This window comes from Anopheles maculipalpis, chromosome X (genome assembly GCF_943734695.1).
Source record: "Anopheles maculipalpis chromosome X, idAnoMacuDA_375_x, whole genome shotgun sequence".
NCBI lineage: Eukaryota > Metazoa > Arthropoda > Insecta > Diptera > Culicidae > Anopheles > Anopheles maculipalpis.
Window position 1 is genome coordinate 7,481,473 of NC_064870.1, and position 27,150 is coordinate 7,508,622.

A 27,150-nucleotide genomic window follows, 5' to 3' on the forward strand; every position below is an offset into this window, starting at 1 on the left:
CGATCACCACCAGAGGAGCGCACCAAAGATCCAGTAAGCCCGTATGCAGATTCATGTAAATCCACTTTTATGACCGAAAGACCGGGACCACCAGCTGGGCGAACACGTGCGTTCTTGGCGGACCAATTTCAAACTGTGGTACCGCCTGTTCAGTGTTACCACGTTCCGTTTGAGGACCGCTTCTCTCTCGCTCTCCCTCTCTCGGTCGCACAAACATCCATCCTTTGACATCTCTTTCCTACCCACACACACACACACACACATACACACACACGTGCGCGTTTGTGGTTTCGTCTTATTGGAGAAGGAATTTGTTCCCAGTGGTTTGTGATCTATTTCCCTTGTCAGCAGAGTTTGCCTCAATGGTCGGTGAGGACCAAAGGCGCGATGGCAGCACGCCGACTCGTACACACACACACATACTCATGGGTGCCATTTTCTTTGTCACACTCGCACCACGCTACAGGCCGTTTGCTGGAGCATCCTCGGATGCTTGCAGTTTTTCGCATCAGTTACACCAGCTACGACTTGCGGGTCCCAAGTCTTGCCGCCTTCACCGTGGCAACCCATTTTTGTGGGGCACGGGGGGGGGGGGCTGAGCGGAGGTGGTGGGCGGAGGCTGGGGTTATACTCCTAACTCCTAACGCTACAAATCTTCCAACAGTATGGTGGGGTGAGTTACGAGTTGCTCCTTAGTTGCTTTTCTAAGCTTTCCTTAGAGTCTTGCTTCTTTCCAGACATTCCCTTCATTCCGGTAGTCACATTGTACCCGTTCTACTACATCGTGCTCTCTGCTGGCACGGACGGAAAGCAAATGGAGGAACAAGCAAAGAGGGACACACACACACACAAATATGTCATTCCGCTTTGCGATGCATAATGGTGAAGCGAAACATAATAACGTTTACGAAACCGTTTTGAACGAGAAGCTCCACACAGGATACACCCTTCTCTTTACTCTTTCACAGTATACACCCACAACAACACGCACACAATAGGACATTAAACCGTTTCGCTATAAAAAAAGGCCCTAAAAACGGGGAAAAACAAACAAAACGAAAAATATAGAATCGGGAAAAAAATCTTCAGGAAATGATTTCAAATTTAACCATCTACTTTTATGTGTGTGGGTGCGTTTCCTGAATGTCAAAAATGAAGTAATGTCAAAAAAGGAATAACCAAACCACCCCCAAACTGATTAAAAATTCAAAAAAATAGTCAGCGAAAAATGCGCTCCCACACCCACCAGCCTCCAACTCCTCTCCCTCCCCCTCGGCTATTTTTCAACGTTTATAATCTAGCAGGAGTTCACCAATAACAACTGCAACCAACACGAAATGGGCCAAGCGCATTATGCATCACTGCAATCAAATGGATGCAAAATGCATTCCGAACGATGCGTACCGAAGATGGGACGCATCGGCGCATCGGCGGGGACCGGGGTCCACCCGGGTATGTTCATTAGCGATCGTACCGGAGCGTGAAACAGGATAGTGAAGGAATTGATTTGGACGTTACACGCTTGATTTAAGACATTCTTCTACTAGACGTTCTGCTGTAGACTCTTTCGGTACACGCAAAAATCTGATGCATCGCGTATGGGGCTTGTTGAAGCGGCCAGGGGAAGACCAAAGAATGGAAAAATGTCATTCACTCATGCATTTTTTTAAAGATTCAATGATGCAGTATTCATCCCCCGTTTGAGAGACTTGAAGGTATGACAACTTTGATATGATGCAAAGCAATTTTTGTGTAATGAATTGCATACTTTAAGGCGCATGACTCCATATAAGGTTGAACTGTGCGATTGATACTGTACACCTTGAGCATAACATTGCTCTTAGCATTACATCACGCTAATATAAATGGATATTGTTTAGAAAATTACTTTACTCAATGTTTTCTGCAAAAATAGTTACATTACTTTGAAATTATATTACGAAATCGATTATATTACGAATTGATTTTCAGATATCGAAAAATATATTTAAAAATGTGTGGTTATTGTAATCGCCACTCTACGCCTAAATATATGCAATTTATTATTTATCTTAAGAGTATATAGAATATATACTCCATACGCAACTAGATGTGATGTGATAAGTCACAAAAATTCATAGACACCCTAAGTTTATTTTTGTAGCTCTGAAGCTTCTTTTGAAGTCGAAAACAAAATAAAGTCCGTTCTCCTCAGAGTAAAGTATGTATATTTTTTATTATTAAATCTGTGATTAACGGTAGGGCATTTTTGGATGATTCTTCAGTATTTTTAGGATATCATAGTAAAGGCAAAACTCTGTATTGCTGTATAGTGCCCTATGGTTGATCCAATATCCCCACTTTCCAGTTTAATTTTATTACATTCAATCGTACTAATTTACGCTCAGGACAATCGAAACAATATCACTAGAAAGATTTGAGCAAAACAAATGTCATGTACAGCAAACGTTAAATGTCCCTAAGAAAGCATGTTCGCTTTCTTCTCGCGCCATAATAATCACCGCGCAAACCGTAGTGATATGAGCGTTAGAAATCTACCGTCCCACAGGCGTCATAATCCATTAGGCGATTAAAGTGGCGTTGTATGGAAACCCGAAACCCTTAACCAGCGTGCAGCACAATGTAATCGTGTTTGCGATTGACCATTGTGCTTGGTGGTCGCATTGTACGATCTGGAACTGTCTCGCTGCACAAATCTAGCTCGTTGTAACCGTTGGCTCGCACCCCAGTTACAGGATACTACCCATACGCTCACACTCATTGTGCTGTCGACTGTGCCCCAGTTCGACAGGTAAGCGCCTAAATGTATACACCTGGGAGTAGTCGTACAGGGTATTCCGGTGGCCGCAAACCCACCCCCTCTTCCGTCTTAAGTTTGGATAATTGCAACGTAAAGCAGCCGCATTGGTTGCATTCTTTTGCGGACTAAAGCATTCTTTTGTCGCGGAACGCTGGCATGCGGGAGATCTTCTTGTCATTTGGCTGAAACATGGAGGGACCCATTAAACAGTGGGCACACGAGGTGTAAGACGTGCTGTTGTTCGTACTATTCAGCCACACCAGTATGTGTGTGGTGCAGATCAAAGGGAACTGCTGACGATGAAGATATGCATGAGGTAGAAAGGCATGTCGCCGAAAAAGGCGTGCAATGAACTAAGGCTAATCTGAATCCTGTATAGTTGTAAAATAGTCCGTTGAGGTTTGAGATTGCGATTTCCTCAATATGTTTATCGAGGACAACCTGTTCGTTAATCATAACTAATGTGTTCAACAAGCGACAGATCAACTGAATGATCTAGTGTCTTCTATCTCAAGAAATAAAATAATCTTCAGACCCTAACATCTCGCTAGAAGATAGTGAATGTTGTGCAAAAATAGATAGGCAAGAAACTGACATCTGGGGCAAAAGTGATACACTGAACGTCGGCCGTACATCAACAATGCCTGTCAATACAAACAATATTTCACGCCCATGACGAATGAACCGTCTGAGCAGGGTCATCTGTGCAAGCAAACGAAACAAGAAAAGCCCACAAGGTCGTGCACAAAGTGAAAAGCCGGTGAATAATTAATTTTAAAATAACGACTGATGATCCCGAAACAAAAGGCAAAAAAGGCATAACAAAGCATCGCATTACTCTCTCGCACACTCTCTCTTTCTCTTTCTCTGTCACGAGAAGAATATGGGATGAATGGATGGGAATAGTAAAACAAAATGTATCGCTAAATAAAGGATAGCAATAAAACTTGTCGACAGTGTAGACGAGGCTCGAGCAGCTACGTTACGCCCTCTCGTATTCAGATTCGGAGTCACAAATGTAGAATGATGGAGAGAGAGAGGGGGGGGGGGGGGGAGCAAGGGAACGGAGTCGCTGTACGTGGAAAACAAACATCAGTTGTGGCTTTTGTTCTGTAGATATCGAACTGATTAATTGGACAGGTCCTGCAAGTGCGCCTAAATGTATGCAATCAGGTAAACGATTTTGCACTTAACAGCGCTCGTTGTGCATGGAAATGGAATGTGGGAAGGTGGAATTAAATGCTACAAAATCTTTATTTTTGCTTAATCCTGGTGCCCTGGTACTTCGCATTATAAGCGTTCTCTTTTTGTTGCGATATAATCACCCACACGGACGGAAGGTGACAGGAAGCTCGCACACCTTAAGCAAATTATTATCCTCCAAGCAGGCAGGCAAGAACGTACCACACCTCTGAACCTTTCTCCCCCGTAGCTCCACTTCCTCCCCCTCCTCCCCCTCCTACCCCTCTTCCCCTTCCCCTTTCCTAATGGGCACAGCATCCTTCTGTTAGCTTCGGCTGACCGGAATTGAGCTGGTAAGGCTCTCGCGTAAATGGTGGCGCATGCGAGAAACGGTACGGAGCGTAATACATATGTATGCTGCGTTTCGTATCGTACCGGTGTTACGCGATGTTTCGCTAACGCCTAGCGATAGGTTTCCTGTGCAAAAAAAAAAAAAGATGTATGTTCTGTCATCTAGAAGACATCTTTTCGGAGCAGCCGATGCTCTCACGAATCGCTAGCAGATGAGATCGCTCCGTGCAGCGCGCATCTCGCTCTTGCGAATTGTGAACGAAAGTAAAACCCCAACCTGGAAAGGCAAGCAGTGAAGGACGCTTGCGGTCGGACGGACGGGGCAGGAGAATAAAACGGATACGACCTCCTTCCAGCTGGCCGTGCTCCACACCGGGAGAAGGAAATGTTGGGACCTTGTTTTTTTTTTTTTGTTATTTTGCTCCCGCTCAGACATCTCGTGGTTGGTGCGGTTCGGTTTTCTAAGTGCTGAGCAGTCCTGCTCTTGTTGAGCACTGCTGCTGCTATTGTTGTTGCTGTTGTGGTTGTTGCTCTTGCTCTTGTTGGTGTTGCTGTTTTGTTCGGTCGCTGTAATCTCAACTTCCTCCCATTCATCAGTGGTGTGTAGAGGTGCCCAACACTAAACACACTCAGATACTGTTTTGCGTTATCACACGAGTGATGTGCAGTCGCACGGCGGATGCTGATCGCGCACGGAAAATGTGCTCTGCTCTGTGGTGCACCAGTGTTCATTAGTGGTAACCTTTCCTACCGAAAGTGTGTTCTGCAGCAACGGCGGAGCATCCTTACGGAGATACCCGGATCAGTGGACACACCGGACCCTGTTCCTGTCAGGTGTTTATCCCGTTTCCTTCGCAGTTTGCTTTATTGGGTGTCCTTCTGGACGTACTTTGGCCACTTTAGTTTATCATTGAAAAGCGCGTCCTGAGTTTTCCTAACTTTAGGGGCCAATACCTGCTTCGGATGTAATAGACTACGGTTCTCCTTCAGGACGCCTTTGTTCCCAAAGGTTTCATGGGTGTTTTTGTTGACGTGCGCGTATGGGTTGATGTATGTGTTTGTGTGTGTGTGTGTGTGTGTGTGTGTGTGTGTGTGTGTGTGTGTGTGTGTGTGTTCACGCGCGCGTCTTTGTGTTGTTGTGCATTTAAGATGTAAGAAGTTCCCTCCTAACATCTTCTAGCACATGAGTCAAAACTACAGGAGACAGAACCCACGGCATCATTGCATACGGTTAGGCGCAGCCATCATCGTCAATTGGGGAAACATGTTTACATAATCCTTTACTGTGATTCAATTATGTAATGCATCAATCAACCCTAACAACCAATTCATTATAGCGCGCACACACACACACACACACGAGCACGTGCGCCCCACTCGGTTACAATCTCGGATTTATGCCGTTTGTTCGCTGGGATCGAGCGCTAAGTTGACGTTCAGTGCTTAGTGAAATGGCAAGTGTACGATTCCACAACGTGTGCTTTGCGAGGCTGTTTCGATGAATAAAATATTCCACCGTTAGCTTGGAAAACCCCGTACCGTGCTTACTTTGAAGGTCTAGCGTCAAGAACGCGCGTGTTTGTGTGTGCATGGCTGCGTGTGTGTTCGTTTTTCTTTGTGTGAAAGTCACGTCCGAGCAGGGGATTCTTCATGTCGTTGCCCGTTGAATCTCGCACAATCAATGGCCTGTTAGGTGAGGATTGATGAGGGTCTAAGTATTGGGAAGTAAATTCTTGACTAGCGCAAGCGAGTTTTATGTGTATGTGCAAAGAGGGTCATGGCAAATGAGCGGTTCCGAAAGGTCTAGTAACGTGCTCGAAGTGAGCTTTTTTTACGCTATCAATCATTTTATGTAAATGCTGAACGAATGCCTGAAGCGCTCCTAAATGCATACTATCAATGTTGAAGAACATCCAGTACCTGTTGATGAAAAGTTCTTTGTATTAAAACATGTATCACAATAATGCGTATTGCATATAAAGCACGAATATGTATACAATTACTTCTTATCTAAAAGTCCTTGCTGATTATCCTCGGGCATCGGTTTTCTGCTACTTAATTGTAATTGGGTGTTGTGCGATTTAAAAAAAATTGCATACCTTTTGGCGTTTCCGAGTTTTCCCGTTGGCTAGCGACCGATGAAAGAAGAAGCCGATCCCCTAATTACAGCCTCTCTAATTCTTATATATTCTCTCATTACCTCAGCATCTAGCATCGGAAGCAAATTTGTACAATCGTAGCGTACGTATCTGCTGAATGCGCTCTTAAACCTTGTGCTAACAAGCCATGCACTAACATGTAAGTCTTACCTTCGTGCCACATGGCGACCCATAGTTTGCTTCTACCTATCGCACCGGCATTATATGTACGATCTCTTGTTTCACAGCGGAATCGCAACAACGTGTCTGCTCCGTTTGCGATATACTGTAAAGGCGTGTGGAGGACGAAGATGCAGTTGTTTGAGCTCTAGCCCGATCGCACCTATGACAGCCAACGCGTGCCAATAGTGAAGGTGCCTAACATAAATTAATTCGAATTCTTTATCTGATTTCTTGCCCCTGTATCCTTCCTGTTTTACGCCTAAATGTAAGCAATCTTGCTACAGAACGGGCTAGCGTTTTCCTCTTAGCACTTCCGAAGTAAATCCTGTTTTCTAAGCTACGCCCAAATGTAGACAAATTTGCTACAAAACGGGCTTAAATTTTGCTTTAAAAATGTCATCTTTTGATACCCTCATAATCAAATGCCCTCTCTACTCTTCGACACAGGTGTGTGTGTGTATGTGTCTACACACGCGTGAATGTGTGGGTGTGCGTGTATGAGTGTGGTACAGCGATTTTACTACACGTTCGAGCCTAACTGTTTGGAATTTGGCAGCCCGTTACGAAAGATTGTTCACGCCGCTTAGCACGAGCCGAAAGTGGAGCAGCATAGCTATAGGGGAAGCATTAGGGGGGCACCTTTAAATCAACTGTCAAACATGTGGCAAATTTTTATTTTCTGCTTCTTACACTCAGTACAAAATAATAATGCGTTGCGAAGGTAAGTGAATAACGTTTGACAAGTTTAAATGAATTATGTTGTGATGTGAAACAGAACGTAATATTGAAACAAGTGAACGATTGGGCTGTTCTGTTGGGCGAATGATCATTATATCACTTTACAGCGTTCATCAGAAGTCGATGGCGGCAGGCCGTCTGGAGAATGTAACACAGACAATATCACGTATACTGGAGGGATATGACATTCGACTAAGACCAAACTTTGGAGGTATGTACCGTAGGGTCTTGCCATTACCAACTATTGCGAAGTAAGGTAAACACTAACATACTCTCGTTACCTTGCAGGAGAACCATTGCACGTGGGCATGGACCTGACGATAGCGAGCTTCGATGCAATCTCGGAAGTGAATATGGTAAGTGTTAGCATGTTTGCCCTTTTATCTTCTCTCAGCTGCAACGTAAATGGCTTTGCTGTTTGTGCCATGTGCATCACACCCGCAGGATTACACTATCACAATGTACCTAAATCAATACTGGAAGGATGAGCGGCTCGCGTTTAACGCGTACGCCCTGTGGGGAGACAATCAGAAGGATCAAACGGGAGAGATCATGATAGAGGACGACGGTGCGAACGATGTGATTACGCTGTCGGGGGACTTTGCCGAAAAGATTTGGGTACCGGATACGTTCTTCGCCAACGATAAGAACAGCTTCCTGCACGACGTGACCGAGCGCAACAAGCTGGTCCGGTTGGCCGGTGACGGGGCGGTAACGTACGGGATGCGCTTCACCACAACGCTCGCCTGCATGATGGATCTGCACTACTATCCGCTCGATTCGCAAAACTGCACGGTAGAAATTGAAAGCTGTAAGGTTTGGCAAATGTTTGGTGCTCGGGGGCTGTGGTATAGTGATATCGTTTTATTCTTCTTTCATTTCCCTTGTGTGTTTTACAACCAGATGGCTATACCGTATCGGATGTGGTGATGTACTGGCGATCCACACCTATACGGGGTGTGGAGGAAGCGGAGCTACCACAGTTCACTATAATCGGTTACGAGACGAACGATCGAAAGGTAGGAAGCCCTCAAGAGGAATCAGCGCCTAAAAGTATGCAAACAGCAGTGATTTTACAGTTTTTAATTAAATTTTTGCCAATAGATTTGAACGATTTCTTCCGAGATTCTTCCAGTATTCGTGAGATGATTTATCATTCTTTGGAAAACATATTTTGCATACCTTCAGGCGCCAGTTCTACTAGCATCGAGCATTGAGGATAATTACTAATATGCTTGCTAGAAAATTAGTCCACCTCAAGACACTTATTTTCCTTTTCTGTCTGCTTCAATCTCCTTACATCGAACAGGAAAAGCTAGCCACCGGCATTTACCAACGATTGTCACTGTCATTCAAGCTGCAGCGCAACATCGGCTACTTCGTGTTCCAGACGTATCTGCCCAGCATACTGATCGTGATGCTGTCGTGGGTATCCTTCTGGATCAATCACGAGGCAACCTCGGCCCGCGTTGCGCTCGGCATCACGACCGTGCTGACGATGACGACCATCAGTACGGGTGTGCGCAGTTCGCTGCCCCGCATCTCCTACGTCAAGGCGATCGACATCTATCTGGTGATGTGCTTTGTGTTTGTGTTTGCCGCCCTGCTAGAATATGCCGCCGTCAACTACACGTACTGGGGTGCTCGGGCGAAGAAAAAGTGCAAAAAGAACAAGGAAGCTGAGCGGAAGGTGTTCGGTAAGTAAGCTGGAGGAAATATCAACACGCTGTAACAATACTAATGCTGATGCGTTGTGGATGCGTGTAGGAAAGACGGAGAAAACCTCAACCTGCTCTGCGGACGATATTATCGAGCTGCAGGACATCCGCATGAGCCCGATCGCTTCGCTGCGCAATCGCCACTACTCGAACACGATCACCACTACCGACAGTGTTGATTCGACCAAGTTTCCGCCAAGCTTCCGCATTGCCAGATCGTACGGATCGAGTAGCCGCAGTGGTCTTCGGTATCGCAACCCAAGGGGTAAGCTGATGGTTTTTTCTTCCATTGCGATGATATTTTGAGGGCCAATCGGTACTACATAGTCCTTGCACATACTTTCTGTTTTTCCAGGTCAGGGTAGGCCGAAGATGTTGCACGCAATCAAACGTGGCGCGTCCGTCATCAAGGCGTCCATACCGAAGATTAAGGACGTGAACGTGATCGACAAGTACTCGCGGGTCATATTTCCCGTGAGCTTTGCTGCCTTTAATGCCGGCTACTGGATATTCTACGTGCTCGAGTGACCCACAGTCAACTAAGAGCGCAGCAGGCCCATACTAGAAGCCGTAGTAGATCACGCTCTGTAGACACATCCCTTAAAATGCTCCAGACAATGTCCCAAACTTGCATCTAAGGCAGGATAAAGAAAGAGGAATAAGTATTTCTTGATGAGTTCAAAGGAGAGAGAGAGAGAGGGAGAGAGAGGGAGAAAGAGAGAGAGAGGGAGAAAGAGATAACGTGCATGAATTCTAGTAGATGTGCAAGAAACGGTAAAAGAACAGACAGATGAGTCTCCACACTCTTGTTTCTGCCTCATCCTTCATCATCTCTTCCCACTGCATCTGGTTCAATTTATAAGCTCAAAATAAATTATTGGAAGCGCAGAGAAGAATGAAAGTAAAACAAAAACAACCCCTGCTATCTATCATTTAACAGTTTCATAGGAGACAAGGTAGATGCAAACATTATACGACAGAAAAGAAAAAACGATTAGGCAAAAATAAGGCTTCACGGATTTGTAAAAAAAGCAGAACAAAAGCAAAACTAATCAAAGATAATCAAAGATGCAGTCATATTATTTTTCCAAAAGAGTCACACAAAAGTCACACATGTCACACAAAAGTAAAGATAATTACATGAGAGAAACAAAAAGTCAAAATCAACTATCTCGTCTGCTTGTGTTTTTTGTAGTTATAGGTAGTATCTGATCTATCCTTTATATACGAGAAGCGAGACAGGTAAGTGTGCTGGTTATTGTGGTGTTAAAGTTATACACCACACTTATATACTTAGTACTTATATACTTGAAACCGGGCACACCTACCAGGTTTGTAAGAATGTAAGACCTCTCAGGGCCCTTTTCTGCCACCAAGGACCTCGGTAGTCTAGTAAGCCATTCAATGGCCGGCGTGACCTTAGGAGGTCGTTAAGCCAGGAAGAAGAAGAAGACCTGCGTCAAGGATATGAGCTGGTCTGTCTCCTGTTTAAACTGCCGCTAAGGAGGGCTATCCGAGGCTCGGAGGTGGAAGGTTTGAGAACCTTATAATGGTAACACCTCGTAGAGGAATCTTCAAGGTCGCTTCATCCATCTGGGACCAAAAGCCAACACCTGTCTCGATGGAACTAGGACCGTGTAAAACATTTATAGTGCCAGTACTCGCATGCGTCATCCGGATCATTCCTCCGTAGTGAGAATTTACTATACAACTGCTTGGTATCAGAAAGTCTAGTAAGCTATTAGATGGCAGGCATAACCTTCTATTCTTCTTGACCTAACGACCTTCTATAGGTCACGCCGACCATCGACTGGATTACCAACCTTGCTGATACCACGTAGTTGGATACTTAGTCCTCACCATACGTCTATTAGACAAGGACTCTAACCAAGACTGGTGAATCTCTCTTAATTACGTTCGAGAAGAAGATACTTACGAATACGAATACGATACGAATGGCTTTTTCTTCATGGACACTGTCCAAAACTGATGTATCCAACTTACCGATATTGGAGAGTAAGATGCGCAGTAAGATCTTTTTCCACACCTACGAAGTGAAGTCGTTATCGTGACTAGCTTTATAAGCATTACGATGACTTCAACATCATACAGGGCATCAGATTTGCCAGTCGTCGGTGGTCTGGTCATGTTGGTCTGGGTCACTGGGTAAAAAGTTTTCCTGCGATGAAGGCCTGTAAAATACAGTAAGTAATAGCGACTGAAACACATCCAGCAGTGAGTTAACATTTAAAATACATTTATTAATATTTAATTTTTCTTTCTCTTTATCATTACAATGTTATTCAGTTTTTTTTGTTAGTGGTTTTTTTTTGTTCATACACCACCGCAATTCCCCCTTGTTCCTTGCCTGCCTACCCTATCACTGCTCCGCTGCGTTCGCCTACCGTACATATAACTGTGTCGCTGCGAACTTTGTCCGCCATTTGACCTGACCTTGCCGATTTAGATGCTCCACTCGGTGAGCTAACCCACCGTTTGGAGCATACTCCAATGGCTGTAACGCGTGTATTTGTGTTGTGCATGTGAATGTGTAGTGCAAAAAGATGAATGTGAGTGTTTTCGTTGAGCTTCTGACCTAGATTTTGTTTCCATTCGTTAGAATTCCCTCCTATACCTGTACTCCCATCCCTTTCCAGTCAATTAGCAAAGTAATAGCTGTGATCTAAGTATTAGGACTTTGTGAGCATGTGATGGAATGGATGTATCTGTGTTTTAGACCAGTAATTCCTGTCCTTTATTATCGATGTGTGCGAATGAGTATAGCAATGCTAGAATAACTAAGTGTACACTATGCAGCGTAACGATAAACAAGTTTCAACTCAACTCAAACACGATCAGGTCCCCATCTAGTACTCGGGCTGCCGCCTATTCATTTCGTTGTTATGATACTCCTTATCCAAATCCTTATGTCAATCACATCCTGTCAAGTAAACGTGCAGTGTATACTACTCTGAAAGGCATTCACCTAATGAATTCAACTGTCCCTCGGTTACCGTTCCCACAAAAATAATAATAATAAGACTCAACAGATAACTTCAATCAACAAGGATGCTCATTTAACACGTTTCCCAAAATTCGGGTGGTGTTGAGTATAGCTGACAAGTTGTTCATTTTTGCAGTGTTGTCTCCATCGCACCAAACTACGAACGTCTGTGAAGTGAGATGCAATAGCACACTTTCTCTTGAGAGTAAGAGATTTGACAGCTGTCATTTTTATAGCGCTGAAAGTTGTTAACGAACAAAGCATAATGCCGTAACGAAAGAAACCAAAATACACTAATCGATGAACATTCTGCAAATGGGTGTGTATATGCGTGTAGTGAATGTGTCTAGCCACCGGCTGTTACAAACATTAACACCGTTTTGGGGTAAGCGGAAATCAATTTCTGTTTGCACCTCTGGTTTTTTCCCCTCCTGCGCCCTTTTTGCGTTAACATGTTCTTCTGTTTGTTTCGTTATCTTCTCCTGTTTTGGAACCGTCCTAATTTCCCTCTCAAAGTTTATTATTGATTTTTTGTTTTGTTTTTTTTTCTTTCTTCTCTCTCTCCCTGTTCTTCTGCAATGTTAATGATGGTAGTTTTGTTTCATTTCTCCCTTCCACCGATCGGTTGCTTTTAGTTGAGCTTATTGGTGTGTCATGATTCCTTAACATATTTCCTTGTGTTCGTTTTGTTTTTTGTGTGTGTTTTAGCTTTGTTTTTTTGTTTTGTTTATATATGTGTGTGTGTGTGTGTTTTTTGTTTTCGTTTTAATTCCTAATATACACTGATTTGAGAATTTTACGATTTTCTTTCACTTTCTCCGTACAAATTTGTTTTTTTGCTTGTCCTTTTTTCACTATTTTTTTCTTTGCGCGCTATAACTTACTTCACCTTCCTTCTCAAACCTTTCACATTTCACATTTCACATTCCTCATTTTCTTCTTTGTAGTTTTTAATCGAGTCTTCTCTTCCCTTCTTCCCTTTGTTCCTAATAAATGCAGTACTACTTACTTGTCGTTTTTTTTGTTTGGTTTTCTTTAAAAATATAAATATCATCTGAATCGTTTGCGAGTTAAACTCACTTTGACCGTTTTTTTTTTGTTGCTGTCCATTCTTTTTCCCTATCTCTTTCTCTTCATTTCTCGTTTTGTTTGTTGTGTTTGCTTTTGTTATGTTTCGTTTTACTTCAGTTTCCTTTTTTTTGTTTCTTTTGTTGCTGTAATCCTTACTTACTGTCCTGGTTTTGCTTTCTCTGCTACAACCCACCGACTTACTTTGCCCTCTTCGAGGTTATCCGATTTAAATAATATCTCATTTTCGGGTTTTTTCTTCTTCAAACTTAGTGGTTAGATGGCTTTGCAGCTCATTCAATCTTTTAAATCATTCTTCGACTCTCTCTTTCACTCGCGTTTGTAAATGTGATTTTGTTTTTTTGTATTTTTTTTTTGCTATTCTTCTGTTTTAGTTTGCTTTGCAAATTTTCCACTAATTCAACTACCGACTTTCTTATCAATTCATGTTCCAGTTCTGTTTTTGTTTCTCTTTCAATCTGCTTTGGCCTTTGACATACTTTGCAAACAAACTTTGCTTTTATCGTTTTCTCAATTGTTTTTTTTTCTGTTTATCCTGTTCTGTTGTTTGTTTGTATGTGTATTTTTGCACCGATGTGTTAGTTTTTGTGTTTGTTTTGCTTTTCTTTCCTCTCCATATGCGTTATAGCAAAATCATATGTATATATATATATATATATATATATATATATATATATATATATATATATATATATATATATATATATATATATATATATATATATATATATGTGCTTTCTCGTTAAATGCATTGCGTAGATTCTTTTTTGTTTTGTTGTTCTTACTGTCCATTTTAACTGGACATTCCTATATATCTAGAAATGATGTTTAAAATGAGCATCAAACAAGAGATTTTGTGATTAAGCGCCAGGGCTTCCTCATTTGTTTCCTCTTTGCTTATTTGTTATGTTTTCACAAGCCAGTTTCTAACCCTGCCAAAACTTGTCCTCCCTATATCACTATATAATGTAATAATAAATTATTCATATCCTTTTATAATCATAATTCAATTAAGGTAGCATTTTGAACGCTCTACGCTATGTTTGTTTGTTTTTCATCTCTCTCTCTCTCTCTCTCTCTCTCTCTCTCTCTCTCTCTCGCTCTCGTTCCCTACTCATTTGTTCTATAATTCTATCCCACTTATCCACTAAATCTCAGCATTTCTTTATCCCTTTGGTTTTGCAAACATCGCTGCGATAATAAAATTTGCAGAGCCTGGCACAAATTTCATTTCGGAGAGGAATGTTCGCCCCCACTTTTAACACTTTCTGTTTGTCCGATTGGCGTCTGTCTGTCGGTTTCTTGCTGTAATTTTTTTTTGTCTTGTTTCTTGTTTTACATATATAAACTGGGACGGCCGATTTGTAACCTTCCCGTTGATATCATAATACTGACTTTAATAAAAAAGATAAATAAATAAAATCTAGAAAACAATCCATTAACTAGAAATGCTGCTGGCCCACTCCAGGAATATATCAGCAAACATTGGAAGCGGCAGGATAAATCACGCATTAGAGCCTTTGCGTTTTGTTTGGCGATTTTCCTGCACATTGCAATCGTTGCGATATATTCAGCCCACCCTCTTACCTACCATCCAGACATATTTGGCCAACCATTCCCTAACATTCCTTAACGAGTTTTGATGCATCTTAATCTATACTTGCACAAGATTTAGCTCCCGTACGTCCTCTCTACGTTTGCACTAAAACGCGCACTCTGAAAATGCGATTTTGGATTGAAAAAATGCATAAAAAATGCGTTTTTCGATCTGATTCCTTAACTGGCTCCGTCCTTTATCGTTCACTCTGTTTTTGCAATCCACTACATATAGTTCAATTTTGCTCTACCACGTCAGCAACCGTACTAACGCTTGGATGACGTAGCTGTTACACACATAAAAATACGCCATCACCTTGTTTACTCGCTAAAGGTAGTGTGTGTGTGTGTGTGTGTTCAGTTGTATAACAGTTGAGTTTAACAAGTACATGTTAAAAAGGGAAATTTAAGAATTAAGAGAAAATTAAATTTTTGCGGAAAGAGCCTCAGACACATCCCTTCCAAGATCTCATCCACGTAAACCCATCGTGATGGGGAAAACTTGCCTAGTTTACATGTCTCAATTTAGAGCCCCTTGATTGAGACATCTGCAGCAAGTGTTTCCACAGCCAATGGTTTGGTGCGAAAGAATGTGGTGAAAGTATACGGTGAGAGTCTTTATCCTATATGCTTGCGCTTTGATAGTTGTTTTCCTTACTTCCTTAGTGAGAGTTGATTCGCCCCATACTGTAGCTTACCTATGTAGACCTTTGTTTGTAGGCCATCGCTTTACTTTTGTTACGTTGTGAGTGTTTTTGTGTGTGTGTGTGTGAGATGTGTCGTGTTCAGATATGGAGCTAATAATCAAGCTTTTTTTCAGGCAATAAACCTATTTCAAAAGTATACTAACTCCCGACATCTAATGATCCAATGAAGGAATTAGGGGATTGATTTCAGGAACCCAGCAATAAACGGGACTTATCTCAGGAACTCTTTACGATAAAGAAAATTGTTTGTTTCGGTTTATACTACACACATGCGGCTTTGACAGTTCTCAGAGATCTGAGAGCATAAGCACACTATTCCCATTCAGCTCAGTAAAAGCAACTACACCAGGTTTATGTGAAATAGCAAAAGAGATGTTAAGCAACCTGCACTACAAACTGGTGGAACTATTGAGCTATTTAGTTTACCGGTTTGCTATACAGCGATGAAACAGCTAGATTAGTATTTCACGTCTGTTTGCTGCATTATACTGAGCTACATCAAGATTGCTTACGTAGGGATGGAGCTATATTGAGTACTAAATACTTCAAACTGTCCTACGAAGAGAAAAAGCTCTGTCATATAAACAACACAGGATGGTTCGGTAGGATTTTTAATCGCATAGCCAACCAACAAAACTGATAAGTGAGGCTCCGTGTTTGTGTATATGCGTGTGTTTTAGTGTAACTCTGTATCTGTTGTAATGTTGAACAAGTATTTACAATAAATGTTTCAAATCCCATTTTCATCCCATACCGCCATTTAACCCGCACGGAACCACAACCCCAAACGTATACAAATATAAAGGTTTGGGTTATGTGCGGGTTGTTGTGCTTTTCGTATGTCTTACCACCACAACATTCTATCAAGCAAAAACAATTCGAAAAATGATGTGCCCAACTCCAGCCAATCGTCCCTAGGTTAATGCTCCAGGGAGTTCTTTACCTTCAAGGACCCTAAAGATCGTAAAGCTTCACAATGCCGTGCACGTTGTGCCTTAACTAACCACAGCAGTTGTGTATGTGTGTGAATGTATGTGAGTAGAGTGTTAGTGTTTGTAACAATCTTCCTCGGCTTTAAGCTAGATACTTAATACATCGATAATCAGTCAATAGTTGCAAACGGGGCAAACTGAGCGCCTGCCGATCAAACAAGGTGTACCTTAAAACAGAAAACGTGTAAGAACCCGCTGAAACAATCGTTGCGTGCGTTCTGAACTTTCACAGCAGAACCTGCACAACTTCTTCGTGCAAAACAGTATCTTGACACACACGCACACACATACTTACAAGTAAACCAATTACGTTCTGGGTGACGCACTAGAGTACTTCCGTGTACTATTCTTCTCCCTGTTCAGCCTAATGTATCGCCTACTAATAACGTAGTTAGCTCTCGCGCAGTTCAGCATCGAAGAGTTTTGATTGACATGAGTGTGTGCGTGTGCGGGTGTGTGTGTGCGTACATGTGGGCGGAACATAGAAACGCTAAATGCACCCAGTAAACATTATATATCTAAGAGACCTCAGATATTGGTGTACCCTGCTAGATCACCGTAGTCAAGAGCCTGTGACGTACGGGATGAGCAGATGTAGCCTAGATATCCGACGGTCCCGATAGACGGTTGAGAGCCCCTGTCAATCCTCCTGCTGCTACTAGTGTTACCTACCACACACAACACACCTACACCCACCCACACACACACATCAACCGTCATATTGGTACACAACACAGCCTCCTATATAGTCGTATCAAGTTCATCTATTCTCGTTGCCCTTGTTTTTTTTTTTTTGCTTGCTTGTTCTAGGTTTTGTCTTCTCCACACGACTTTTGTTTCAGTTTTAGTTTGTTACCTTGCTTAAATGTACGAAGTTATGCAGGGATGAGTTTGAAAACACATATTACACGTGTACAGATCACCTACAAATATACAAGATTAGTGTCTAAAATGCTTACGCGGTACTGGGACCCTCTGACAGGCCATCTTTTCGTGCCATTTTTTTTTGGGGGGGTGGGGGGAGCCACTAGGTTCTGTCACCCGTCACTAAGCGTGCGCATCTATGCGCCCGCAAAGGATATAAAGAGACGGTAATTTGGAAGTCCCTTCACCCCATTACCCTACTGCCACTCGATACTGTCTTACATTCTTGCGTTTCAGTGGACACAGTGAACCGATCGTAGGTGGAAAAGTTTTTTTTTCTGTTTTGGGGTGCTAAAGTGTTTGTAAACGTTTAACGAAACGATGTCGGTATGGGGGCCGAGTACCGGCGTTAGTATCTCGCGCCCAACCACCGGGATAGTTCACAGCATGTTCACGCATGTATGGGAGTATGCAACGCTTCAAAACGGAAACTTTCAAACCAAAACGAATGTCTCTCTGTTGTCCTTTGGCGGACACTACTGTAACTACTCAATAATTCCACTGAGTCAACGTCTCTGCCGGTCACCACAAATCGGCTAACAACAACTGTCACCATTTACGCTCATTACTTTTACCATCATTTCATTGAATTGAAACTTTGTTGTGGGTTTTTCCTTGTTTGGGTTTTTTTTTAACGGTGTGATGTATTAGCTGCCTGTATAGTCCTAACATTCCCAATTTTTTTTTTGTGTCCCAGTCTTGCTTTGCGCCACACTCCATTTTGAGCAGATAAGGTCCAGTGTTTCGATACACTGCTGTTCTACGATTGGTTTTCAGATATTCTCGAGACGCATTAGTAAAGGAAGCATCCATCTAACACCGTGACACGATCCTTCCCTGCGTTGGCTACGTAAGGACGCATCAGAATCATGGCGTGTACTCCAGAGTCCCGGCTACACCTTAAACGGGAAGAACAGCCGACACTGGTGTGATCTGGGACGTGGGTGTCGACGCTAGGTAGCTTCCATTGCTCGTTCCATGGTGCTGAACGCCCAGGTACTTCTCCTCAAACACTCGCTCCTATTGATGGAGAAAAAATGTAGCCGTTTTAACGCCGTATGTGCTACCATTGTGGAAGTCTTCACTGACCTGTGCACGATCATACTTTAGCCGCTTCCAGATGGTGTTGCGCGACGACCCTGCATCGCCCGTTTGGCAGAGACCTTCGATGCCGTTGTAGTTGGGATTGGTAAAGGTCAGCACATCGCTGGCACTGCGCGAGCTTTTCTTACTCTGCTTGCGTTTCGAGTTGACAATCAGCACTGGAAAGGTGAAAGCACATCACATCACAAAATTCGGCGCTTTACTAATCAACCAACGCCAATCGTTATGAGAAGAGTGGAAAAAGCATATAGGGGAGTTGCTGGGTTATGGAGATGTTCTCACGCAAACTGAATGCTTACTGAGATATTATTATTATGATTAGTTTTTTTAAATGAAAAAAGTGTAAATCCTTCCGTGAGGATTATTGAACGCGCGTCAATTACCTAGGATGGCGATGACAACGATTATCAGCAACCCGGCCAAGATGGCGGTCGCTATGATGACTAGCTGCGCGTGCATGCGGCTGCTGCTCAGCACGGTTGAACCGTTCGAGCGGATCGGTTTCTCTTCCGTCGCCGACATCATCTCATCGTTCGGCTTCATCTGCACGAGAAAGGTCGGTTCGAGGTCGCAGTGATGCGCATCCGGCACATCCGGACACCCGCACACGTACCGCGTCTCGGCATACAGACACAGATGTGAACAGCCGCCATTATCCCGCCGGCACGGGTTCCAGTCGTGCGGTTGCCGTTGTCCGGACACGGCACGTATCTCTAGCGCACCACGCAAACTGAACCGTGCAACCTCCACGTTCGACGCACTGTACTTCGGTGCACGCAGCACCGACTTGTTGTACCAGTCCGTCCAGTAGAGATGCGTAGCGGTGAGCGTGAAACCGAATGGGTGGGTCGCGTGTGACACTACCTGCTGGCGCCGTCTACCATCGAAATCGCACAGCTCGATCCGATCCTGGAGTGCGTCCGCCCAGTAGAGCTTCTTCGCGTCAAAGTCGATTGCGAGACCGGTCGGGAAGCCAAGCTCAAAGTCGATGATACTGCGCCGCTCGGAACCGTCCATATAGGCGCGTTCGATCTTGGGCGTTTGGCCCCAGTCAGCCCAGAAGACGAAGCCACGCTTCGGGTAGAGGATGATCGACCGTGGATCATCTAGCCCATCGGTAAGGATCGCCTTCCGGCACGTACCATCCAGCCGGGCGACCTCGATTTTCTTCAGTGCCGTATCCGTCCAGTAGAGGTTATCCGCCAGCCAGTCAACAGCGATGCCGTTCGGTGTGTTTAGCGCGCTCGACACAATCACCTGCGTGTCGGAGTAGTTGTGCATGTTGACGCGTCGGATCGCATCCACGTTCACGTCTGCGTAAAACACGTACATGCTGTCGAAATGATAGTCAAGCACGACGGCACCATGGACGCCCTCTATCGGCAATACCACATCGAACAGATCCGGTGTATCGAGCGAGATGCGTCCTATGCCGGAGCGTAGCGCAATCAGCAGATACTCCTATTAGAAAAAAAGCACATCAAATGTACAAAATACACCCAATGTAGAGGCCACCATCGAACGCTACTTACATCTGGTAGGGTTTTACACTCTGTGGTGCTACCTTCACGCATTGTTAAACCGGTCGGACATTTGCACGAATAGCCAGTCGGATTGCGCAGACAGAGATGCGAACATCCACCATTACCCGCACCGCACACATTCTCCAGATGGCGTTCCTCGTCCTCCTGCACCACCTTCACGTCCATCAGGCCCTCCAAACCGTGCGTTACGTTGCGTATGTGGGCTGGGTTCGATTTCGGTACCGAGTGCAGTGCCTTGGTGATCCAGTCGGTCCAGTAGATGGTGCGCGCGGTGACAGCGAGCGCGTACGGATGTGGCAGATTCTCTACCACCTTCGTCCGGGACGCACCGCTCAGCGTGCAGGACTCGATTGTTTTCATCTGTGCGTCGGCCCAGTAGATGCGCTTGGCCGCCCGATCAACGGCAAGCCCGTTCGGCCAGCCGAGCCCTTCCGTGATGAGATCGATCCGGTTCTCACCGTCCATGTCGGAGCGCTCGATGCGTGGATTCGCGCCCCAGTCGGACCAGAACAGGTAGCCGGATTCGTAGTCGAGTGCGATACCGCGCGGTTGTTCCAGCTCCTTCCAGACCAGCGCACTACGGATGCCTTCTTCGAGATCGCTCACCTCCAACACCTTCCGGCCAGCATCCGTCCAGTAGAGCTGTCAGATACAGACGAAGTCAAGTACGCGTATGGGTTATATCGATTGAGAGACTGTCAGAGAGAGAGAGCACACTTACCTTGCGACCAATCGAATCGATTACGAGTCCATCCACACTGGTCATGCTCTCGCTGTAGATCTGCTTGATACGCATACCGTCCGGTGTGGAGCGCATGATCACGTCCTCAATCGTGTCCGCCCAATAGATTTCACCCGTGCGTCTATCAACGTCCAGCGTCACTACGTTCGAGATCGGTGGTAGTGGCAGTACGACATCGATCTGATAGTCACTGTCGAGCGATACCTGGCGCACCTCGGTACGATGCGCAAACACGAGATAGTTCGATGGTCCACTCTTGCACGTTTTGCCATTATCCTGTGGAAAAAAAAAGATTTCCAAGAAAGCAGGTTACCAGACGCCATTTTGAAACGTTACGCTTGTTTGCTACCCTTCCCTACCTTGAGCTGGATACCAATCGGACAGGCACAACTATAGCTAGTTGGATTCAGCAAACAAATGTACGAACAGCCTCCATTTTTGTGTGCACAGGGATTGCGTGAATCGCGCCTATTACGGTGAAACACCCGGATATCCATCAGGTCGGTGTTGTTCGCTAGTATGGTGCGTCGGTCATGCCCGTTGTACATGTTTGCCACCTGTATACTGTGCGTGTCCCAATCCGTCCAATACACGCGCTTCTCATACACGTCCAGCCCGAACGGGTGCTTCAAACCTTCGGTAATCAACCGATTCCGCCCAGTGCCGTCGTAGTTGACGTACTCGAGCGACTTCGTACCACCGTCGAGAAAGTACAGCCGCTGCTTATCCACATCCAGTGCTAACCCGTTCGGCCACTGGAGATTCTCCGACACGAGCGTAAATCGGGCGCTACCATCCATGCCGGCACGCTCGATCAGTGGATTGGAGCCCCAGTCCGACCAGAACATGTACCCCTCGCCCGGATGTACCACTATGTCTCTCGGTTTGTCTAGCCGTTCCCAGATCAGTAGCGCTCGCTGCCGTCCGTCCGTGGTAGCAGCTTCGATCCGGTTCGTGCCCGGATCGGTCCAGTATATCTTGTCCGTTACCCAGTCCAGTGCGAGCCCCGCCGGGGAGATCAGGTTCGATTTTACGATCGCTTCCTGTTGGCTACCGTTAATGAACGCACGGCTTATCATACTTTTGCCCACATCCGTCCAGTAGATGACATTCGTGCGGCTACACCAATCCACTGCTACGGTCGATTTGATACCATCGAGCGGTAGTACCATATCGACCGGATTTGCCGCATCAAGTTGCCTCACCCGTACGTCCTTCTTGCGTGCGATCAGCAGCAACTTGTCCGGTACGGTTGAGCACGTCTTCTGATCTGGCCGCAGCGTTAGACCAATCGGACAGGCACAGCGACGATGGGTACGGGCCGGTAAGCACAAATGCGAACAGCCACCTTTTCTGCCACTCTTATCCATAGCGCACCGGTTCGTAAAGTCGGGCTGGCGGGACGGGTGATAGCTCTGGATGCCCATCGGGAAGTGGAGTCCCTCGTGTACAACGCGAAACCCGCGTCCATTTACCTTGCTTGCAGTCGAGATCGTTTTCGTGTGCCAATCGGTCCAGTACATCGAGTCCTCGAACAGGGCTAGTGCAAACGGGTGCGGCAAATTATTGCTCAGTATCTTGCGCCTAGCTCGTCCATCAAAGTTTGCGCTCTCGATGACGTGCTTCGCATCGGCCCAGTAGATCCGATTGCTGGTGTAATCGATCGTGAGTCCATTTGGCCAGAAGATAGCTTCCGCAATAATTGTCTGCCGCTCGGAACCATCCATAAATGCACGCTCTATCTTCGGCGCCGTACCCCAGTCGGTCCAGAATACAAGGGCCCGGCCAGGGTGTACGGCAATGGCGCGCGGTTTGTCCAGATCGCTCGCCGCAATCACTGCCCGCATCTGCCCATCCAGCGTTGACACCTCCACCCGGCGCGTACCCGAATCCGTCCAGAACAGTAGATCGTGTATCCAGTCGACAGCAAGCCCTCCGGGTGACTCTAACCCCCATTTGATCACGTCACGCACACCGCTCCCGTTCAGATGCGACCGTTTAATTACATCGATCGAAACGTCCGTCCAGAACAGCAGGTCCTGCCGATAGTGGTAGTCGAGTGCGATAGCATTCGGCAAACCTTTCGCTATCGATGTGTACTGATTGTTGCTGAGCGAGACTTGCCGTATGTCGGCCCGGTTTGCCATCAGCAGCTTTACCGAGCCGCCGACTGCTTTGCAGGTGCGCTGATCCGGCCGCAGTACGTACCCGGCCTGGCACGAGCAGCGAAAGCTGCCCGCAATGTTCATGCACTCCTGCGAACAGACCGGATTGCTGGTGATCGTACACTCGTCGATGTCGGTACAATTGTAACCGTTGCCGTGGAGCAGATAGCCTGGCCGGCACATGCACTCTTCCCGCCCGCTGTAAGCCGTCACGCAGAGCTGTTCGCAGCGTGAGTGTGCTCCGCACGGATGCACGATCGGGCAGCGCATCTCATCTTCACCGTTCGCACAGTCAGTGTGTCCGTCGCAGACGTGCTTCTGATTGATGCATACGCTACTGTGAGGAGTAGAACAGAAACGGTGCGTGCAGTTTTAGAGGTCCCGGCATCTCACGATAAACGAAAGGCTACTTACGAGTCGCGCGTACTGTTCCGGCTGCCCGATGGGCACAGGAACTGGTTCAACTCGCACTTGATGTCACAGTCCTGTTCATCTTCGCCCCGTCGACAGTCTGCCGTTCCATCACACACCCAGGATCGCTACACGAATCGTGTGGTAAAGATTGGAGGGAACCAGAATTTCAAAATGGAGGAGTGGTACTGTACATCGCCAACTTGTCTGATCAAGATGTCTAGATCCTATCAAAGAACTAGAAGATCTTAATTCTAGACTGTTGAGGGAGATGTCCCACGAACAAAAAAAATCCGATCACCGAACCGATTTGTACTATAGATTCACGTTTACGAGTTTACTAATTGAAGCTATACATTTAAAGACATAAAGCGCCGGAAAGTATGCAATTACTAGTCAAATGAATTATTCCATATAACCTTAGAGATACCTTCTTCAACTTCTTGGATCAACTAACGATCCAGAACAGAGTTCGAACCTCGCGTGGAGACCGAGGCCGCAGTCATCTCTACCACCGGACGGCGCCCCTACTAATCGATTGATTTTTTTTCTTTTTCTTCTTCTTCTTCTGCTTGGCTTAACAATCATTAAGGTCACGCCAACTATCACTTGCTAGCACCATGTAGTTGCACAGTTACTCCTCGCGAGCTTTAGTAATGTGTTAACACAAAATTGCATACTCGCAGGCGTTCGTCACTCAAGCGTCGCTTACCAGAATGCAACGGCCATCCTTGCACGTGTACTCATCCGGCGAGCAGGTCCGGCCAGCGATCCGATCCACCGGACAGTTCTTCTCGTCCTCCCCATTGTTGCAGTCCTGCTTGTCGTCGCACCTCCACTGCAGCGGGATGCAATCGCCATCGTCGCACTTAAACTCGTTGATCATACAGTCGACCTGCTTCTTCGGACAGTTCTCCTCATCGCTCCAATCGCCACAATCGTTATCCCCGTCGCAGCGGAACCGCATTAGCACGCACCGTCCGCCCGGTCCGCCCATGCCACCGAGCGCACCCTTGCACTTAAACTCACCCTCCGGGCAGCTTTGCATCGGCCGGTCACAGTTCGCTTCGTCCGACTCGTCGATACAGTCCGTCTCGCCGTCGCACTGGAACGAGGCCGAGATGCAGGAACCGTCCTTGCACCGAAACTCGTCCCGCGTACACCTGTGCCGAGTAGTAGTGTGTATGTATGAGTTGCAGTTGCTCGCTTGGTCGGCCCTTCAAAACCCGTGGCAGCTCATTAAGCTCGGGACGTTGGTAAACATCATTAAATTGAAACGGATCATTAAGCTTCCCAATTAAAAGCGAAACCTACTCACATCCTCGCATCTGGAGGACGTCTGTGGTGCAACACAGTGCAGAAGACAACAAAGGCAATTTCCCGCAATTATTCGTCCTCGTTCTCCGAACCCAAACACTAATGAAGAAAACTATTTCAAGTTCACTGCCAATAGCAGGAAATTGAGCTAGCATTGAGCTATAAAGCTACACCAAAGATGCGTTCCTCTGTTTGTGTGTGGCTCCCGGGATCATGATGGTCAGTTGGCAAATTGTGTCAATTAATTAAATCAAGCCTACAATGCACAACGCCCGGGGGCGAATCTATCCTACCAGGCAGTACAGTTCGCCTGCTGTCGGAGAAGTGCAACGTCAGAAATAGAAAAAAAATCCCGGGGATTGGAATTTTGCTCATCAGCACAGAGGCTAACGAGGACAGGAGTTAGTTAGGAGTTAGAAGGGAATACCAAAACCTTGAGCAGCTGTTATGCCCAGCAACATGTCAGACTTTGATGCCCAGGATGAAGGGGTTCGTCTTCGACTCGACTATCGGTTCCAAGAAACCATGCAGACGAGATCCAGCCCTTTCGGGGAAACACAACAACTAATAGCTGGGCTGCTAATGGGAAGGAGTTGCAGATAATAGTCTTGCAGTAATATCCGTAAATTAATTAAATGAAAACTTCAGACCCTGGGCAGCCATCTTCACTAGTTCATCCCGTTCGCCCGGTAAGTGTTACTTACTGTTTAGTGCAGTTTTTCTCGTCCGACAGATCGTTACAGTCGTTGTCACCATCACACACCCAGTCCCGTGGTATACACATCCCATTCTGGCACTCGAACTTCTCCTCGGTACACTCGAGCCTGGAGCCGCAGTGCGTTTCGTCCGTATAGTCACCGCAGTCGTCGTCCCCATCGCACAGCCAGTCGCGCGAGATGCAGGTGTGCGTCGTCGCACAGATGACGTGCGTACCGCTTGTCTCACAGTTGTCCTTTATCTGCTGGGCTAGCCGCTGGTGCACGATCTCGCAGTTCTGCTCGTCCTCGGTCAGCACACAGTCGGCCTGCCCGTCACAGTGCAGATCCATATGAATGCAGGCACAACTCTTGTCGCAGGTGAACTCGCGCGGTTCGCACTTGATGTCGCAGCTTTCGATCCCGGTGAGCCCGTCAACCTTGCCGGCACTGCCACCACCTCCGCCCGACTCCATCAACAGCTCTTCGTCCGGCCGAAAGATGTCATCCTCCGGCTGGATGTGATAGTGGCCTAGATGTGCGCTCGGGCCGTACCGCTCGAACGGCCGGAAACCATCGTTTTCCCGCCGCTCGACGCCCCGTATACCGTACACGGTGTCGTAGTGTGACATCGAACCGTACACATTACCGCCGGCCCCATGGCTACCGATCGGATGGTGCGACAGTCCTGCACTACGATCAATAGCGATCGACGCATTCTTCGGGTATTGCGTTGCCTGGTGAAAGGTGCGTCGCCTCGGCGGTGCCATCATGATTTTGCCCGGTGGCAGCTGCGGCCGGATATCCTTCTGGTATGGTTTCGGTTTGCGGGGTTTCGTCTTCACCACGCGTCCCTCCCCTGATTGACGCATCGAGTTCGAGCCAAAGATCTGCCATGCGGCACCAAGCTGGTTCGGTCCGGTTTGGGACTGTTCCGATTTGCCCGTGTAGTGTCCAACGCCCTCGGACGTAATTTCCGTCGTCTGCTCTTCACCATACACTGCAAACCATGATTGTGTGTGTGTGTGTGTAAGTTGAGAAGAAAGAAAAAAAAGAAAGACATTTAGACATATGTCATTGGATTCGAATTACCTGGATCGCAATATTTGTGTCGGATAGCCTACATTTAGGGGCAATCATATTTACAGCGTGACCATCTCTGCGTGACCGACCGAAGCTTCTTAAGATACCTATCATTCCTCATCTTAGAAAAAAAAGAGTGGGCAAAAGAAACGGTGAGGTGGGGATCGAGAGAGGAGGGGTCCCCCATTTTCAAGGACAGATTACACCCATCGCTGTTTTGATGAATGGAACCTTTTGGGCACGCCTGCGCACTGTACTCCAATTGCTGCCAGCGCTCCGAATCTTTTTGCACTGGATTGCCCAAAAATTTCGCCCTTTTTAGCATACATAGAGTTAGGGGGGATGGTGGGTGGTGGTTTCGAAGGCGAGGGGATTTAGCCTCCGAGTCTGAGAAGAAAACACAGCGTGAGCTCAACTTCGCAAAATGTTTATTGATTTAGGGTGCGAAGCTTTTGCGCTCCGACCGAACTGTGATCCCTGCTTACGCTCTCAAGCGCAAACCGTGTCTTCTCTGGCTCACATCGTACGCATCGTGGACCGGCTCTCAGAGGTTCTTTCTTCGCTTCGCTAATTACTTTCTTATCGTTTAAAGTTTTTCTTTCGTGGGACACACGCTCTCTCTCTCTCTCTTTCTCTCTCTATCACACACACACACTTACTTTCTCGC

The 27,150-nt window shown here is 46.1% G+C and overlaps 3 protein-coding genes across 4 annotated transcripts in view; 1 reads left to right on the plus strand and 2 right to left on the minus strand.

Moving 5' to 3' along the window:
- LOC126558031 (thioredoxin domain-containing protein 5 homolog) overlaps window positions 1-27,150 on the minus strand; it is a 227,925-nt gene that overhangs the window by 124,820 nt on the left and 75,955 nt on the right. The gene's annotated exons all lie outside the window — the stretch shown is intronic.
- LOC126557396 (gamma-aminobutyric acid receptor subunit beta-like) lies at window positions 7,280-9,689 on the plus strand. The gene is made up of 8 exons (XM_050213167.1): window positions 7,280-7,375; window positions 7,500-7,603; window positions 7,681-7,748; window positions 7,837-8,203; window positions 8,296-8,411; window positions 8,702-9,089; window positions 9,160-9,375; window positions 9,466-9,689. Exons 1-8 carry the CDS (start codon window positions 7,314-7,316, stop codon window positions 9,636-9,638), a joined length of 1,494 nt encoding a protein of 497 aa, XP_050069124.1. The 5' UTR covers window positions 7,280-7,313; the 3' UTR covers window positions 9,639-9,689.
- Window positions 18,317-26,395, minus strand: LOC126561640 (low-density lipoprotein receptor-related protein 4). Of its 2 annotated transcripts, XM_050217953.1 has the most exons (9): window positions 25,410-26,395; window positions 24,101-24,551; window positions 23,392-23,516; window positions 21,172-23,311; window positions 20,792-21,088; window positions 20,059-20,712; window positions 18,910-19,987; window positions 18,512-18,684; window positions 18,317-18,442 (listed from the first exon to the last, which is right to left on the minus strand). In XM_050217953.1, exons 1-9 carry the CDS (start codon window positions 26,270-26,272, stop codon window positions 18,323-18,325), a joined length of 5,901 nt encoding a protein of 1,966 aa, XP_050073910.1. In that variant the 5' UTR covers window positions 26,273-26,395; the 3' UTR covers window positions 18,317-18,322. The 2 variants fall into 2 exon arrangements, with proteins under 2 accessions (XP_050073910.1, XP_050073990.1); XM_050218033.1 differs by lacking the exon at window positions 18,317-18,442 and having other exon boundaries at window positions 18,541-18,655; window positions 21,172-23,314.